We start from the raw sequence: 15835 nt of genomic DNA on the forward strand, positions 1-15835 counted from the left end.
GAAGCAAATACATAAATGGACAGGCAGCAGGCAAGTAGACATCTTTTAAATTAATTAGAGGGGAAAAATATATCAATAATTTGAAGTAGGGTTCTTACAGAAATATAAATAATGCAAAACATAAATGCTGCATAATTAGTATTTTAAATATAAATAACATTTTTGTTATGAACATGATGAGTATGTTTAAAACAACATACACATGCCACAAAAACAATAGCTAACTAATTGACTGCTGGGTAGCACTTTGCATGGATTGGCTGCTCATTTCAGGAATTTTAGGAATATGTACACTAGCCCTCAGCACTGCAAGCTCTTCTTACAATAGGATGAAAGCTTTGTATAGTCTTTTTTTTGAACCAGGAATTGAACTCATCTAGTCTTTCTGAGGAACTGTGACTACTGTTTTTCATTTTGCTGTGTTCTCATCACAATCTATACAGGGAAATAGGCAAGACGAGCTCTTATCTGCCTGTCTGGAAATGCCTCCCACCAGCCACACAGCTGAAAATGCTTCTGCTGCTCTACCCTGCAGATAATTTAATGAGCTGTAAGTTTCCCGAGGCAGCTATGTTGAACTGAAGAGATGACCTTCCTCTGCAGCCGAAGAAGACAGTCTTGGCTCTCCCGCTGTGATCATCCAATGTCTGGGCTGCAGATCACAGTAACGAGCTCACGCACTGGCTTACATCAAAGCGGAAGCCCAGGAACTGTCCTCTCACGGGGATCACAACCAGCAGACTTAGACGCAGACCAAGCAAGCAGGTGAACAGATGGGAATGATGAGACCAACTAAAGTTACCTTCATCCTCAGAAGCTGTCAAGGGGGAAGACTCAGCAGGTTCGATCCCAGGCGTTGGGGAAGTGGTCAAAATGTTGGAGCCTGAGCACAGAGATGCCTGCGGAGGCTGTCCTGGGAGTGCCACGGGCTCCTCTGTGGAGGCCAAGGAGAAGCTGTTACCGCTTTCCCCTGAGCCGTGGGCACTGCTTCTGCCCACGGAGTCTGTGGTATCTTCAGATAACGACGTCTCTGCCAGGTCACTGAGGGACAGCAGCAAAGGGTCCAAGGCAGAGGAAGAATGGGCCTTAAAGTGCTTCTCACTGTTCCTTGCTGTTGGCAGCTGGGGTGCCAAGTCCTGCGGTGGCTGCTGCACACATGAGGGAGTAATCCAGGCAGCTCTGCGCCTTGTGAACCTGACATCTAACTGGCAAGGCGAGGGCCTTGTGTCCTGGAGGCTCGCCGAACTGTCAGTGTCTCCAGAGTCATGGCTGATCCCTTCCCAGGGGACCGCAGGAGAATCTCGCCAGCTCATGGACTGTGACACCATCCTGCCAGGCCAGAGCCAGCGAGAACACATTCAGAACAGACAGGAAGAGCTCGCTGATGGCTGTCGTCCTGCTCGATGATGTCCTTGAGCTCACCACATAGCCAGCTAGCTGATCTGAAGCGCTGACCTGCAACCAGCAAGAATCAGTCAAGAAAAACAAAAGTTCATTCCTGTTGGTTTTTTTTACCTCAAATTATTATGAGAAGGCAAATACACACACACACACACATGCATGCACACGCACGCACGCACACATGCATGCACACATGCACACGCACGCACACACATGCACACCAAAAACTGAAACTGTAAACTTTGCTCTATACAACACAATAAATTTCACATGTACCTGTGAGCAAAGAAAATAAACTAGCCAGAAAACTAGCAGCCAACCAAGAGGGATAAAGAACATTTTTCAAAGCAACAAAATAACAGAAGAAGCCACAAAGATCATTTAAACATGTAACACATCCGTATGTCAAAATTATTCCAATAAAACTATCAAATCCAAAATGCAAATACTATCTGAAAGCAAAGGCATATTTTCATATTTTCTTAGTTTTAGCTTTTTTCTTTTTTTAGTTTGGTTTATTTCAACAAAGTAGGCACATAAAATGGTGGAAGTCAGTAGCACGATAAACTTCCTTTTGTGCAATTTTATTAGTTTTAGTACTTATTTATATTACAGGTCCAATAACAGATAGTATCAGTTCACAGCATTTAAAGAGCACAGTGTGAGTCCAGAACCCATCTCTTAATGTCTCCCTCACTTTTGAACTCAGTGTTTAGTTTGGTAAACAATGTGATGATCACAATGTTGACAACTGTACACAAGGAGACTCCAGTCACTACCGCTATGGGTCCAGCAAATGTTTCTTTTTAGTGTTTTCCCTTTGTCCGTGGCGTTGTGGATCTCTAACTTCAAAAGCAAGGCCAGTCCAGGAAAAGCTGGGAGGCAGAGGCAGTCTGTCTAGACAAGCTTAGCCCAAGGGACTGGAGTACAGCACGTGCCCGGCGGTGAACATAAGGACTCAGCTCAGGCACGGCTTTAAATACCGTCGTCCTACCTGCATTCCATTATTCCTGAGTGCCCTCAACTCCAGGCTAGCACATCTTACTGCCTAGCTGACATCTGTGTGGTGGCACCTCTACCTGGCACACTCAAAAGAGACACTGATCTCCCCCCAAATCTGCTTCTCCCTGCTTCCCTCGTCCCAGGAAACACATCTCCCAGTTGCCCACGCCTAAGAGCCATTTCTGATCCCATCCTTCCCAACTCCCCGCCTCCACCGGCAAGTTCCAGCTGCTGTCACCCTGAGTCTAAGTCACCCCAGTCTAAGCCATGGGGACATCAGTCATAGTTTGCCAGTGGGCTTCCCCCCTTCTCTCGCCTGTTCACAATCAGCAGGTCATCAGGGAGTTCTTCTGTAAACCAAATGTCATTCTCCTAATCAAAATCCCAGGCTGCTTACCTTCTCCTTCAAGCTGGAAACGCCCAGCCCCTGCCGGCTTCGCTCTCCTTCCCCAGCCTCAGAGAGTCCCGGCCACACAGCCAGCTCTTGACCCCTGTGAGCTTTCTCCCCTGCAGGTGTTCAGCTCCAGGCCACCTCACCCTGAAACGCTCTTCCCCCAAATGATCACACGCAGGCTCTCTCTGCTCCTCCAGGCCCTGGCTTACAAATGACTTCCTCAAAGAAGTCTTTTCCTAACTAGCACTCTGCAGAGTTCCCGGTCTCCTCTATCACATCACTCTGATTAGTTGTCACCACAGGGGTGCTCACTTCCTGATTTTTCTTTCAGTCTTGCCCACCCCTCTACCCTATAAGCTCCATGATAGCAGGGGCCTGGTCTGGTCTTTGCACCTTACATGCCCCATACCTAGGTATATGGGGTTCAGAAAATGTTTATGGACCACAAACCTATCCAACAAAGCAGAAATAAAATTAAGGCTTGGAAAATAATACCTCTGTGGTAGCATTCCGTACAGAGACAGAACTGAATTCACGTTTTCTAAAGAAATGAAACTTTTGTCCCTCAGTGCTTACACTGATATGGTATAAATTCAAATACACGAAGAACCCACAAATAAAAATTGCTCTCAAGGGTGTTTGGGTTTTTAGCCAGGCATGGTGGCGCACGCCTGGACTCTCAGCCCTCTAGGAGGCTTAGACAGAGATGCCGAGTTCTGCGCAGCTTCAGCAAGTCAGTGACTTAGAGGACTCGTCTCAAAATAATATACAGAAAAGGGCTGGGGACGCAGCTCGTTCAAAGGTCCAGGGTTCACTTCTAGTACCACAGTAGGGAAAGTCCTTGGATTTCCTTGATTTAGGCCTCCGCTTTCTAGGTCACACCTTTTGGAGGAGACAGCCTTCATAAAATACTGAAACTGTCTCCTGAAAGCATGTTACCATTCACGAAATACAGTACCACCTGTATCAATGGACAGAAGTCCACACCCCGAAGCATTTTGTAATCTTTCCCTAACCTCAGATCCCTTGGTCTCATTTCTCTTGGTCACGCATCTTTTCCTCTCCAGTAATTTTGGATTTTATACTTAACCAGGAAACCATGTCTATGTTTCTGTGAAATGCCTCAGCACAGAAGCCTAAAGAGTGGTACTAAGCCGCCCCAATCCGATTTTACTCTCAGAAATCACAGTTAACCCTTTTCCTAAATACACTGTGCAAAAACATGCCTCCTTATTAAAAGCAGTATGCAGATGTAGATGCTGGTTCTACTTTCTTTCATAAAGGTATTTTTGCTTTGCACAAATTATCAGCAAGTGCTGGCTTTGCCAGGTTATAAAAACAGACTGTATTCGAGCTGGAATAGAGCTTTGAAACTGTGTCAAAATCCCAGGCAAGCAGCAGTGGAGAGAGGAAGAAAAGCACAGCGGGACACTCAGCACATGACCCTCTGTGAGGGGCAGGCTGACACAGGAATGATGTCCAGAACAATCAAGTCCAAGCCCTAGGGACTGCAGGTCACGCTCCATGTTCTCATCTTCGGGCAGCAGTAAATCACAGGAGCCATCACGTATTGCTTGTGTGTGTGTGTGTGTGGGGGGTGCTTGCCACATTGCTTAGGACCTGCCAATCAACTTAAACACATTTATCAAGCAGCTACTACATGCTTGGCAGCGGCAGCACCAGGATAACACCACTCAGCTTACGTGCTGAGAAACAGTGAGCAGGTACACTGATCCCAGCTCAGCCTTTCTGACGCTGGGGTGCCTGTCAAGAATGACTGCCAGCCTAGGGCAGCCTCACGGCAATAGCGTGAGCTACAAAGATGCATCTTTGAGGAAAGGTCATGAGCCACCATGACCTCTCCAGTAACCTCACCAAGGTCTTTCTGTCTCTAAGCAGCAGCACCTGCGAGGCAGAGCAGCTTTAGCAGCTGGCACATCTAACCTGAAGTTCCCTCGTGACCAGGCACAAGTACATTGGATTTAGGACTTTCTGGGGTCCCAACGCTAATTACTCATACAGGAAGAATCGAATAAAGACCCACCTTAAGGATTACCTTCCCAGTGAGTCCAGACTGATCACCGAATTACAAAAGAGCAACTGTCCCTCGTCTGAAGTGCCCAGCCACCTCCCCATCTTTGTCTCCTTTGCATGAAACCCAGTTTTACCTAATCTCAAAACAGCACTGCCTGGAGTGTAAAACCCATAAGAGCAACTGTTTAAATTTGCTCTGGACACTGTTTTGTATCCAGAATCTAAAACCAGCACATAATAGGTGTTTAATAAATATATTTCCGAGTGTATTAAGAAGATGAACAAACTATGGTCATTCTGATTATTTCTACTGCCCAAGAAAGAAAGTCAGATACAGACATCACACTTTAGAAGAAATTCAAGATCATGACCTAAAATGCCTGATAATTGTCTCCTTAAAATACAATAAATCAGGAAATAGAAATCATAAAAAAGAACTAATGATGGAAGAGAAAATTCACTTTTTATAATTATTTTCAATTGGCAAAAATTTATATGTGTATGGTGTATGGTACGATGTTTTCAAATGCGCACACATTATGGGCTGGCTAAACTGATCCAACATATTATTCTCACATACACACTGTTATTAGCTATAGTCACCTGTGTTGTGTAACAAATCTGAACTAATTCTTCCCACTTGAAACTTTGCATTTTCGACCAGCATCTGCCCAATTCCTCTTCTTCCCTCAGCACCTGGTAACCACCATTCTATGCTCTGCTTGAATGTGTTTGGCTTGTCTTGACTCCACATATGAGTGAAATTATGTAGTATTTGCCATTTTTTTTTAAGTACTGGGGATTGCATCTAGGACCTTAAGCGCATCAGGGAGGAGCTCCACCCCTGAGCTACAAGCCCAGCTCCTTTTGTATTTTCCATTTTGAGATAGGGCTTGTTAGGTTTCCAAGGTTGGGCTCAAACTTGCCATCCTCCTGCCTCAGCCTTCCAAGTAGCTGAGACCGCAGATATGCAGCATCCTACCTGACTTACTTCCCTTAGCATAATGTCCTTCAGGTTTATGTGCACTGTCATACACAACAGGATTTCCTTACTTGTTAAAGGCAGAATGGTGGCAGATGTAGTATCACACTTTCTTCATTCATTCATTCGTGGACACTTGGCTGATTCCATATCTTGGCTGTTGTGAGTCATGCTGTAATGAACACGGATGCACTGATGTCTCTTGACATACTAGTTTCATCTTTTTTAGATATATACATACTCAAGAGTGGAACTGCTAGGTCATATGATAGTTCTAATTTCAAAGTTGTAAGAAACACCTACACTGGGTTCCAAAATGGCTGTACTATGTCACTTTTCTATGTCACCTTCCAGACATATTCAGTAGCCTGCAAGGGATCATTTTTTCCATAACTTTGCCAATAAAATCCATTGTAAACAACTTGATAAGCATGTCCAATGACATACAAATGCAAGTGATCAGAGAATGAGTAAATCTTTAACAACATAGCATGGAAGCTGTGACATTCACACAGCTCCCCAGAACCTGTTTCTGTCCCTCCTCCCACCCCCAAGGACACCAGCAGACTCTGGAACCATCACATCATATAGAAGCCATTAAGATGCTCAATAAGGTGACTCCCCAGCTTCCATAACAGCAACCAATTTCATTCAATTGTGACTTCATGGCCTGTGACATGTGAACACCAAAGGCAACAGGAAGGACACGGTGCCCTTCTGTGTTGGTGGTTGGGTGGTACCATCAGGATTCCTCCCTGGTAGACTGATTTTTGAAGGTTTTCCATTAGAGAACATAGGAATGACTGAAGGCAATTAAGAGCAATAGAGAACCATAGGACAGAGAAAACCAGACACTTCTAAGAGAAATGCAGAACTGCACAAGGAACACAAATGACTAGTTTCCTGTGGTCACAGTATAAGCCGTCCTTACCACTCCCATTGTGCACAGTGACAACCCCCAGAATTTCAGGTGCTAGTATGCCAGTTTGAGAACTGAAACAGAAGCCCTCAGGGGATTTTCCCTCACTTTCTCCATTAGTAATCAGCAGAAGTAGAACAAAAATAACTTTGACACTTGATCCAAATGAAATTAGAAGGATACCTAAACTTTCATTAGCAAAAGAATTATAAGAATTATCAGACTTGCTACAAAACATGAGACTAAGAACTACACAGCCAGCTGGGCACCACAGCACACACTCAGGAGTCTGAGGTGGGAAGGCAATATGAGCCTGGGAGTTCTAGACCAGCCTGCGTCACAAGCCCTTAGCACAAGAACAAGAACTGGACATGTATAATTGACTTCCTGTCTCTGCAAACACCGGTACTGAAGATTTTATGATTATTCCACATTAAGTGGAATATGTCTAAAGAGACATATTCGAGATTAATTTATTAACACATCTATTTTAATATACTACACAATTATAAAGCACACATGACAATTTTGCTCTTGCCTTCCAATGAATCCTAAAGGTATATGTCCTATATTTTGGGGACCACTGCTAAAGTAATTTAATGTTCTACTTAAAAATTATATACAAAAAACCCCCAGCAAATAAACAAAAGCAGAATAATACATTAACATAATTAGATAACTAAGTAGGATTTTATAAAAACATATACAAATCCCAAAATTTACCCAGAGTGCAGGGTGGATTCCTGAACTTAAAAAGTGGTAAGATTCCATAAATGGGCAATGAAATGAGCAGCCATACTGGAAAACTGTCTAGTACTTCCTGAAATCATTAACACACAGCCATTGTCTGATCTGGTCAATCTTCCTGTTGGGACACACCTAAGAGAAACAAGAACATATGTTCACACAAAAACTATGCACGAATTACTACAGTACCATTTTGCATTGTAGGCAAAAAAGAAGAAACAACCTAAAGGTTCATCAACCAATGAATGGACAAACAATACCCTGTGGATATAAAATGGAATGTTACTCAGCCTCAACTAGAAATGAATTACTGACTCATGCTGCAATGTGGATGAGTACTGAAAACAATATGCTAATTGAGAAATCCGAAGAAGCCAAGCTCTCCCTGAGAGTCAGTGCCATTCACAGACCGCTTGGGGGAGATCCAGATGCCGGCTCTTCCTGTGTGTTGGTATCATTTGTGGGTCACAGATGAGGAGCAGAAGCCGCCAAGCCCTCCATGTGAGTCAGTACCATGCACAGGCCACTGGGGGGAGAACCAGACACCAGCCCCTTCTGGTGGGTGGGCTGGGAGACAAGAAGAGCCAGGTCCCCACTCCCACACTCCGGTAAACCACCACTGATCTGGAGAAACACAGGCTCTGATGATAGCTACTGAGGTAAAATAGAATGTAATGCTTGTAGTGTTTAGGGTTACACTGACTTTGCAGGTCTAAAGCCAGTAGTCTGATCATGTATTCACAGAGTAACAACATGCAATGCAGCATGTATCTGAGGTTGGTGGCCAGTGTTGATTTCCTATTATCTTGTTTTAAAGTCCCATATCATTTTCATTGTTTTGTTTAGTTGAGTTTTACTGTTTTGTCTTGTTTGATTTTATTACATCCAATGGCATAGGCAGCTATTTCAAAGATAACAAGATACATTATAGTAGCCATTTGGGATTTGCTATTACCTTGTTTTGAAGTCCCTTATTGCACTCACTGTTTTGTTTTTCTTAGTTCTAGTCTGTTCTGTTTTGTTTGATTTTAACTATGTCTGAAATTAGGGGCAGCTATTTTGAAGACAACAAGAAGCATTATGGTAACCATTGTTGATTTCATAGGGTTTTGAAGTTCTGTATCACACTGTTTTGTTTTGATTGGCTTTATTCTGTTTTATTTGTTTGGCTTTATTCTCTTTAAAATAAAAATCACAATAACTAAATAAAATAACTGAGAAATCAGACATAAAAGATATTTAATATTTATATAAATTGTCGAATATAGGCAAATCCCTAGAAATAGAAAGTAGGTTAGCAGCTGCATAGAATAGAGCTGAAAGGGTGGAAATAGTTAAATTTTGTCAGATTTCTTTTCAACAAAATTATTCTACAACTGTGGCGATGGTGGCACACATCTGTGAATACACTAAAAATTACTGACTTATATGCTAAATGGGTGAATCATATGGCAAGTGAATTCTGTTCTAATCTCAGTAACACTGTTTTAAAAAATGAAACGAGAAGTGTTCCTTTCCTTTCAGAAAGATCCAGGGAGACTAAAGAGCCTGGTGACCTAAACTGCAGGGTCACAGGCATAAACAAAGATATTGCGTGCAGGAAAGCAAGAATAGAGTGCATAAGGGGATGTTAAATAAGTGTATCTAAAACTATGTGGAGAAGAAAGAGGAAGCGACAAGTGAAACTGCAACAACAGAGTTATCTAGAAAAGCAAAAAACCGCCCAGGGCTGGTGAAGACGGCATCCTCAGTGCTATGAGTGCAATAAAGGACTTCAGCTACCAACAACTGGGGCCTACCGCTTCAGGTTCCCACTTTACCATTCAGGCAGCACCAGGGGAGGCTCTACGGCCTGCTGTACACACAGCAAACAAAGCCAAAGAGGTTATTCAGTGCAGTGATGTTTTGCTAAGTGTCTGTCTTTTAGAAATACATGCACAAGAATTTAGAAGTAATTGCTAGGATATCGTAAATTTGTTTTAAAATAATATCAGCAGGGGATGGGATATGGATGAGTCACAATGAGCCACTAAAGCTGGAAGAAGGGAAAATATTCCTTATATTGTACTATTCTCTTTACTTTGCAGTTTGAAATTTTCCATAAGAAAATTCCTAGCAGTGAAAGTTCTTTTCTAATTCTCAACATTTACTATATCTGTCCATGTGCCCACAAGACAACTCTGTGATTTCCTTAGCCTACCTGGGCACCGCTGTACTTTCTAGCCCTAGCCTCTAGGTTTTTTTTAAAATGCTACCTAAGAGGATGCGATTTTTCCATCACGTTTTACACAAGTCCCCTGTGGGGATCCCTGCCATCATTTATCATCCAGGTAACACTCATCTCCTACACATAGGTTTCCAACATATATGCTCTGTAGTTTGTGCCTAAACTTTCTATGCAAACACACACACATATCATTTCCTTAGCCCTGGATTAGACCAAAATCCTTCAGGGTGTTTCAGATTATCACCAACCAAGCCCAGACCACAACAAAGATGAACTTGATTGGTTTTCAAGTAGTCACAGTCAAAGAGAAACCAGAAGAGGAGGGTAAGATGAAGATTACCAAAGATATCTTGATTAACAAACATTTGAAAACCCACCAAATAAATAACATTGTTTGGAAAACCGGAAAGCAAGAAAACCATAATCTCTATTTTCACAGTGTAACAGAGGACACCTGAAGTTAATGCTAAATTGTTTCTTGGTACTAACGCATATACCTATTTTCAAATGTTCAAGACCCAGGAAGCCCTGGCTAAACTAACCTCGCCCTGATTCCTCAGGCACAGAGGTTTTAATCTCATAATGAAAACATCCCAGAATATCAGTATTCACCAAGCACAGCCTGCTATGAGCCTAAATCACCACATAAGCTACTTTAAACTAAAAGTGAGTAGGAAGAAACATGTTTGATACACAGGTCACAGAACAATTCAAATGACTTGACAATTGGGATGGAGTTTTTAAAAAATACTCTTAAAATATGCATAAATAAAAATTCAAATCTATCAGATTTGAGGCAGTTATCCCAACAATAATTTCCAAAGAAAGAAAGAGAATAGAGACGGACCTTACATATATTTTTCAGAACTCAGTTGTTTTTGGGTTCACTAGAGCTTCCTGGAATAAAAGTACATAGAAGAGTGTAAAGGAAAAAACTGTCTCCATCCCCAAATTTTCATTAAGTAATATCAACCAGAAAAAAGCACCTGCTGACCATGGGTACCTTCAATGTCCCTACCAAAAATAACCTAAGCAGTTTAATTTAATTTCTCTTTTAATAAATGTAAAGCTAATCCAATCATAGAGCTCAAGCTCGATTTTTTTAACGTAAGTACTGGATAAATCACATTACGTATGGAGTTTGTCCCTCCCCAGCCTCCTGTTACAAATGACACAAACCCTTGAAGCTGAAACATTTTGTTCTCTGTGCAGTACTTTTCTTCCCAAGTCCAAAAAACATCATGTTTCACTAGAAATAAAAGATTTGTTCAATATGGGGTTATTACCACTATTTCAGTGGATCTGAACACTGAGACCCAGCGAAAGAAACTAACATGATGGTCACATAGCCACTTGATAGCAGGCTTGAGAGTCTAAATGTGCTCCAAGCTCCTGGTCTCACCCCTCACGCTGCCTCTGTGCGTGGAATAAAAGCCGTACCTGTTTGCATGCACACACGTGCACGCACACACGTGCACGCACACACACACGCACACGATTTTATGCTAACAGCTAGAGGTGTTAGTGAGCCTGCCTAACTACCATGTGCAAGGACCTGTGTTTGATCCCCAAAACCATAAAAATTATAATAGTCCTTTTATGCCAATCTTGAAGTAAGAGACCACCATAGGAAAAGAGGACAAATTCCTGGACTGTTACCTCTTTGCTCATTAAGAGTATGATTTGTGTTTTCTTCTGAGGCAGTCAAGGACTTAACAGCTGTTTTTGCTTAAAAAACAAAAACAAAATACAGTGACTTTTCTGGGGTCTACAGATACCCAGTAAACAAAGCATGACCTTCATTTTATACCTCTCCTTTATTATCCTAAATAATCCGGGCCAGATCCCCAGCTCTGCAAACAGTATAAGCTTATTAATCATTTATGGTTACCTATATATAAAAGCTGCCAATACAAGGTTGGCTGGCTACTCTTTAGTTTACCTGAGGACTCATCTCTCTTAATTCTGAGGAATAAGACATTTACAGGGATATTCAACTTCCAATGCATGCCTAGAGGTCTCCAGACACTGCCTTAAATCTGCGATCACCGTGGATCCCAGCAATTTCCCCCAAACTCATTAAGCCCTAGTCAGAAACAATCAACTCATGGAAACTCAGAGGTGTGATAATAACCAACCTGACCCAGGCCAACACCTGAAAATCCATAAAAGCTGGTCTTACTCTTTTGTAGCAGGTCATTTTGGTCTTCAGAGAGCTGCCTCTTTCAACTCTTGAAGCTGAAGTCTCTTCCATATTTTCTCTTGCTTTCCAACTCTGCCGAATAAACCAGTCTATGCCTCTCATTGACAAATCCTGAAATGCTTTTATCTGACACAAGAGTCAAGAACATATTTGGGCAAGTTGACATCCCCATCTCTTTGGGGCACTTCTTCAGACCCCATCTAATGACAATCCTAAGGGATCGTAAATACTTAAACACTGCTTCCTTTTCATCACAGGATTGTCCTGAGAAGTAAATGAATTGTAGCGCTATGCAATGTTCTATAAAAGGTAACTTTAATATTCCCATCATTATCGTTCCACAAAGACTTACAATTTTGTGTAAGACAGCTCAGTTAAGGAGACATAGTTTTATTTACCAAACTCTTCATGGAGTCATCCTTCGAAGTCCCTTAACGAAAAGGCAAAAAGTAATCATAGGCCCTGTTGGATGCCATGAAAAAATACAAGACAATTAACAAGCTCTAGTGCTGCTCAAATTTATTATCTCTGGAAGACTGGACAAGTTTCTTTGGAACTGTGCAGCTAAGGATAGTGGTACAGGTTAATCTCAATTAGGCAAGAGGATCATAAATTCAAGCCCAGACTGTACTATACAGCAAAACCCTGTCTCAAAACACAGACACACACTCCTAAGCTTTAATAGTAACACAGCTAACCGTATGAATATATCCAAATTAGAAATACAAATCTAGATTTAGTATCAAGGGAAACTATTCAAATTTGTCTGGGCTATTATTTGTGCGCCCTCCGATTGGTGGGGAAAATGTATCTTTAGCCTCACTTGCTTCTCTCAAGATTATTCAAGTGAGAATGCCTACCCTTGAAAGTCATTTTGGATCTGACAGAATTTCTCATGTCCAGGAAACAAAAGGTCAGAAAGCCAACAATGTTTTCAGAGTTAAACGGCTGCAAGAAGACTGTGTCTAATCAAATCTCAGCCCACAATCTTAACTCTCACGGTTCTAACACTTCCCTGGCTTTGTGGAGCCCCTAAAGAAGTTGATGAGAAAAGCACAGTTCCTGGGTTTCCATGTCACACTGGGAGGAGCAGCGCCAGATGACAATGCAAGGAAGAGGAACTGTAACAAGAGACGGGAAACAGATGGCCTGACACTTTGGACAGGTAATTACGAAAGTCCCAGAATGACCATCAAGTTGTTGCCTGGAATCTCTGCTCCAAGTGAGATTCCGCAGGCGGCCCAGAGTATCCACAAGGGAAGCGGGCGTCGCACAGAAGAACCCTTCCCTCCTTCCAGTTCACTTATCTTTCAAACTTGCCAGAAGGAGGCTCCCTGTCTCACAGGAAGGCACTCTGCCTCAGCAAGGTTCCTGGCCTTTTTGAGACCTCCACCATTGGCTTTAGGACTGGGTCTAAGAAATCCAGGCTCCAGGGGAACTGATACTAAGTGGGAAGATTATAGCTGTCAGCGCGCACGTAGTAAGAACAGAATGACCCCAAATAAATAACTTAATGATGTATCTCAAGGCCTAGAAAGACAAGAACATTCCAAATCTGAAGCTAGTAAAAGGGAAGACATTATAAAGATTAGAGCAGAAGTAACAAAATTAACATTCCCCCCAAATCCACAATACAAATGCTCAATGAATGAAAGACTTCGTTCTTTGAATGAAAAGGGATCTGGGTATGGGGGGGGGGAGATAGGCTCAAGATAGTTACGTGTATGTACCAATTTCCCCATGAGGAATGTATTTGCTATGTGTCGCAAAAGTAAACTACTAAAAATTTGAGAGAAAATAAAACCTAGATTTGCCGATTCTCAGTCTTTGACGCGCTCTCATTACATCGTCAAATAAAAGATCCTTCCCAATTCCACTGCAATGATGCAGAAGGTTCAGCTCTTGAGTACATCCTTCCTTTCCAGCCTTAATTTCCACTTAGGGCCAGACAACCGCTCCTCTGAAGGGTCTCCAGGCTCACAGCACCGATTTCTCAAGGGCTTCACAGCAACCCGCATCCAGTGGTCGCCAGGCTGGAAAGCACAGGTAGGGCGCCTCCCGCCGCAGTCTCAGAAAGTGCACGGTGTGTACTGCTTTCGTGCTCTAACCTAGCTCGGTTAAATTGCACAACATCTGTTTTTCTGCCGCGCCATCCCCGTGGGGTTGAAGTGGCAGGCTTCGTGTCTCTTTGCGCTCGTCTCCAAACCACACACTCCGGAAAGAGGCAAGAGCCTGGCTGGGCGCAGACTGCGCGCTCACACAGGTAGCGCAGCCTCAAGCCCCTCCGCGACCCAAGAGACCACCGGGTCGCCCTCGCTCTGCAAACATCCGCCCCCGCGTGTGGATCCCCTTTCTACCCTCTCCAAAGGGCCCCCACACAGCCCCGACCCTCCCCCCGACATTCCCGCGTCTCCTCCCAGCACCCTCCTCCGCGACCCCCCTTCCCTTCTCCCACCACCGAGTCCCCCGCGTCTCCACCGGCGTCAGAAGCCCGCCAGGGGAGGTAGCGCGTCGGGTCCCCGGAGAGCCACGCGTGGTCACGGCGCCGGGCAGCGCCAAGGACTCGGAGAGCAGAAGGGAAGCGACGCCGGGACGCCGCGGAGCCCCCGGCCACCTCACCTCCCGCGGGCGGCTGCAATCGGAGACCCCTCCGGGAGGCACCCCCCGCCCGAGGCCACGGGGACGAGGCGCGGCGGTGCCCCACCCCCACGCGCGAGCGGTGGGCAGGAAGTGCCTTTGCGCCCCTCTTCCCACCGCCCCCACCATCGCGCCTCCAGGGTCGGAATAAGGGTATAAACTCACGCCTGGCAGAAATGAGTCCCAACCCGAAACACCTTAAGCAGCAGCACTCACACCCAGCACAACTGCTTGGAGAGTGAGGAGTTTGGGTACATCTGCACTGAAACGCGCGGCCCGGCCCCTCACCCCGCAGCTGCACCCGGAACAGTCCCCATCCCGGGGACTTGTCTTTATACCGCGGTCCCACCCGGCCCTCACCTTGCCCTCCGGCGGCCACAGTCTGTAATCGCAGCGCAGGTGTGCGGGAAGAGTTCAGGATCTCGGGGTGAGAGTCGCTGCCCGGGAAAGCGGAAAGTTTTCATCAACGGAAACCCGAGTTCCGACTCTCGGCACGGCTGAGCGCGCGGCGTCCGGGCGCCTCTAGGGGGCGAAGCGCGCTCTCCGGGCGCACCCGCCGGCCCCGGCGCGCGGGGAAGCCTGCCCGGGCCTGGCTCTTCTTAGAGTCAGTCTCTTCCGCTTCATAAAACCTAGAAGCGAACCCCATGGTTCAACCCCCTCCTTTCTTGTTTCCAGTCTGTGGACGAAAGCATTGGTATCTGGGCTTTACTTAACCAGCGCGCCTGGACCACCCCTTCTCTCCAGGCACATTCTGGGGCACAGGGTTGCTTTCTGCATATGAAGTTAGAAAACCAATATAATAAAGTCAAGTAAATGCAAGTTGCATGTCACCCTGTTGTTTGTATCCTGCTTGGGGCTATCCTCGTTTAGACCTATAAGAATTCTGATTACCCGAATTCAAAAGGACTTATTACTTTAAGAAGTCAGAAAGAAAAGGGTGTGGCGAATGAGCATCATATACTCCTAAAGGACTGCACTCTTGCAAACAGCCCTGACACTATCAAACCATTGCTCTAGGTTACAGTCGAGGAACCTGTGGTTTACTGAGGCTAAGGGACCTGCCCAGGGTCACAGCCACAAGTGGCAGAGTCGGGCTTTGACGCCAGCTGTGTCTGACACTGTACCCTGTGTCTAGTTTCCACAGTGCCACCACGAAGACTGACGAATAATGAAATAAAGCAGCAAAGCAAGAGCTTGTTTGGGAAATATTTGAAAGGAAAGAATAACCAGGAGGAAGTCAAGGAAAAAAAAAATCTCGAAACAAGAACAAATGTGGGCAAAATAAACCA

General features: G+C 44.4%; 1 protein-coding gene across 10 annotated transcripts in view; it reads right to left on the reverse strand.

Annotated features, from left to right (window-relative positions):
* The window catches only part of Rubcnl (rubicon like autophagy enhancer), a 46926-nt gene extending 31812 nt beyond the window's left edge, over positions 1–15114 (reverse strand). The window contains exons 1-4 of one of the 10 annotated variants that reach the window (XM_063232765.1): positions 14907–15114; positions 7456–7611; positions 5885–5985; positions 803–1455 (exon numbers count right to left, since the gene is read on the reverse strand). In XM_063232765.1, coding sequence (XP_063088835.1) covers positions 803–1358 — 556 coding nt within the window. In that variant the 5' untranslated portion in view covers positions 1359–1455; positions 5885–5985; positions 7456–7611; positions 14907–15114. Of the gene's footprint in view, positions 1–802; positions 1456–2800; positions 3318–5884; positions 5986–7455; positions 7612–11888; positions 14079–14711; positions 14878–14906 lie in introns of those variants that run through there. The other 9 variants (XM_063232768.1, XM_063232767.1, XM_063232766.1 and 6 more) reach the window with 9 other exon arrangements.
* Positions 15115–15835: the final 721 nt, after the last annotated feature.

The sequence above is a fragment of the Cavia porcellus genome, unplaced genomic scaffold (genome assembly GCF_034190915.1).
Source record: "Cavia porcellus strain 051 isolate PalLab524CR breed Dunkin Hartley unplaced genomic scaffold, mCavPor4.1 scaffold_21, whole genome shotgun sequence".
Taxonomy (NCBI): domain Eukaryota; kingdom Metazoa; phylum Chordata; class Mammalia; order Rodentia; family Caviidae; genus Cavia; species Cavia porcellus.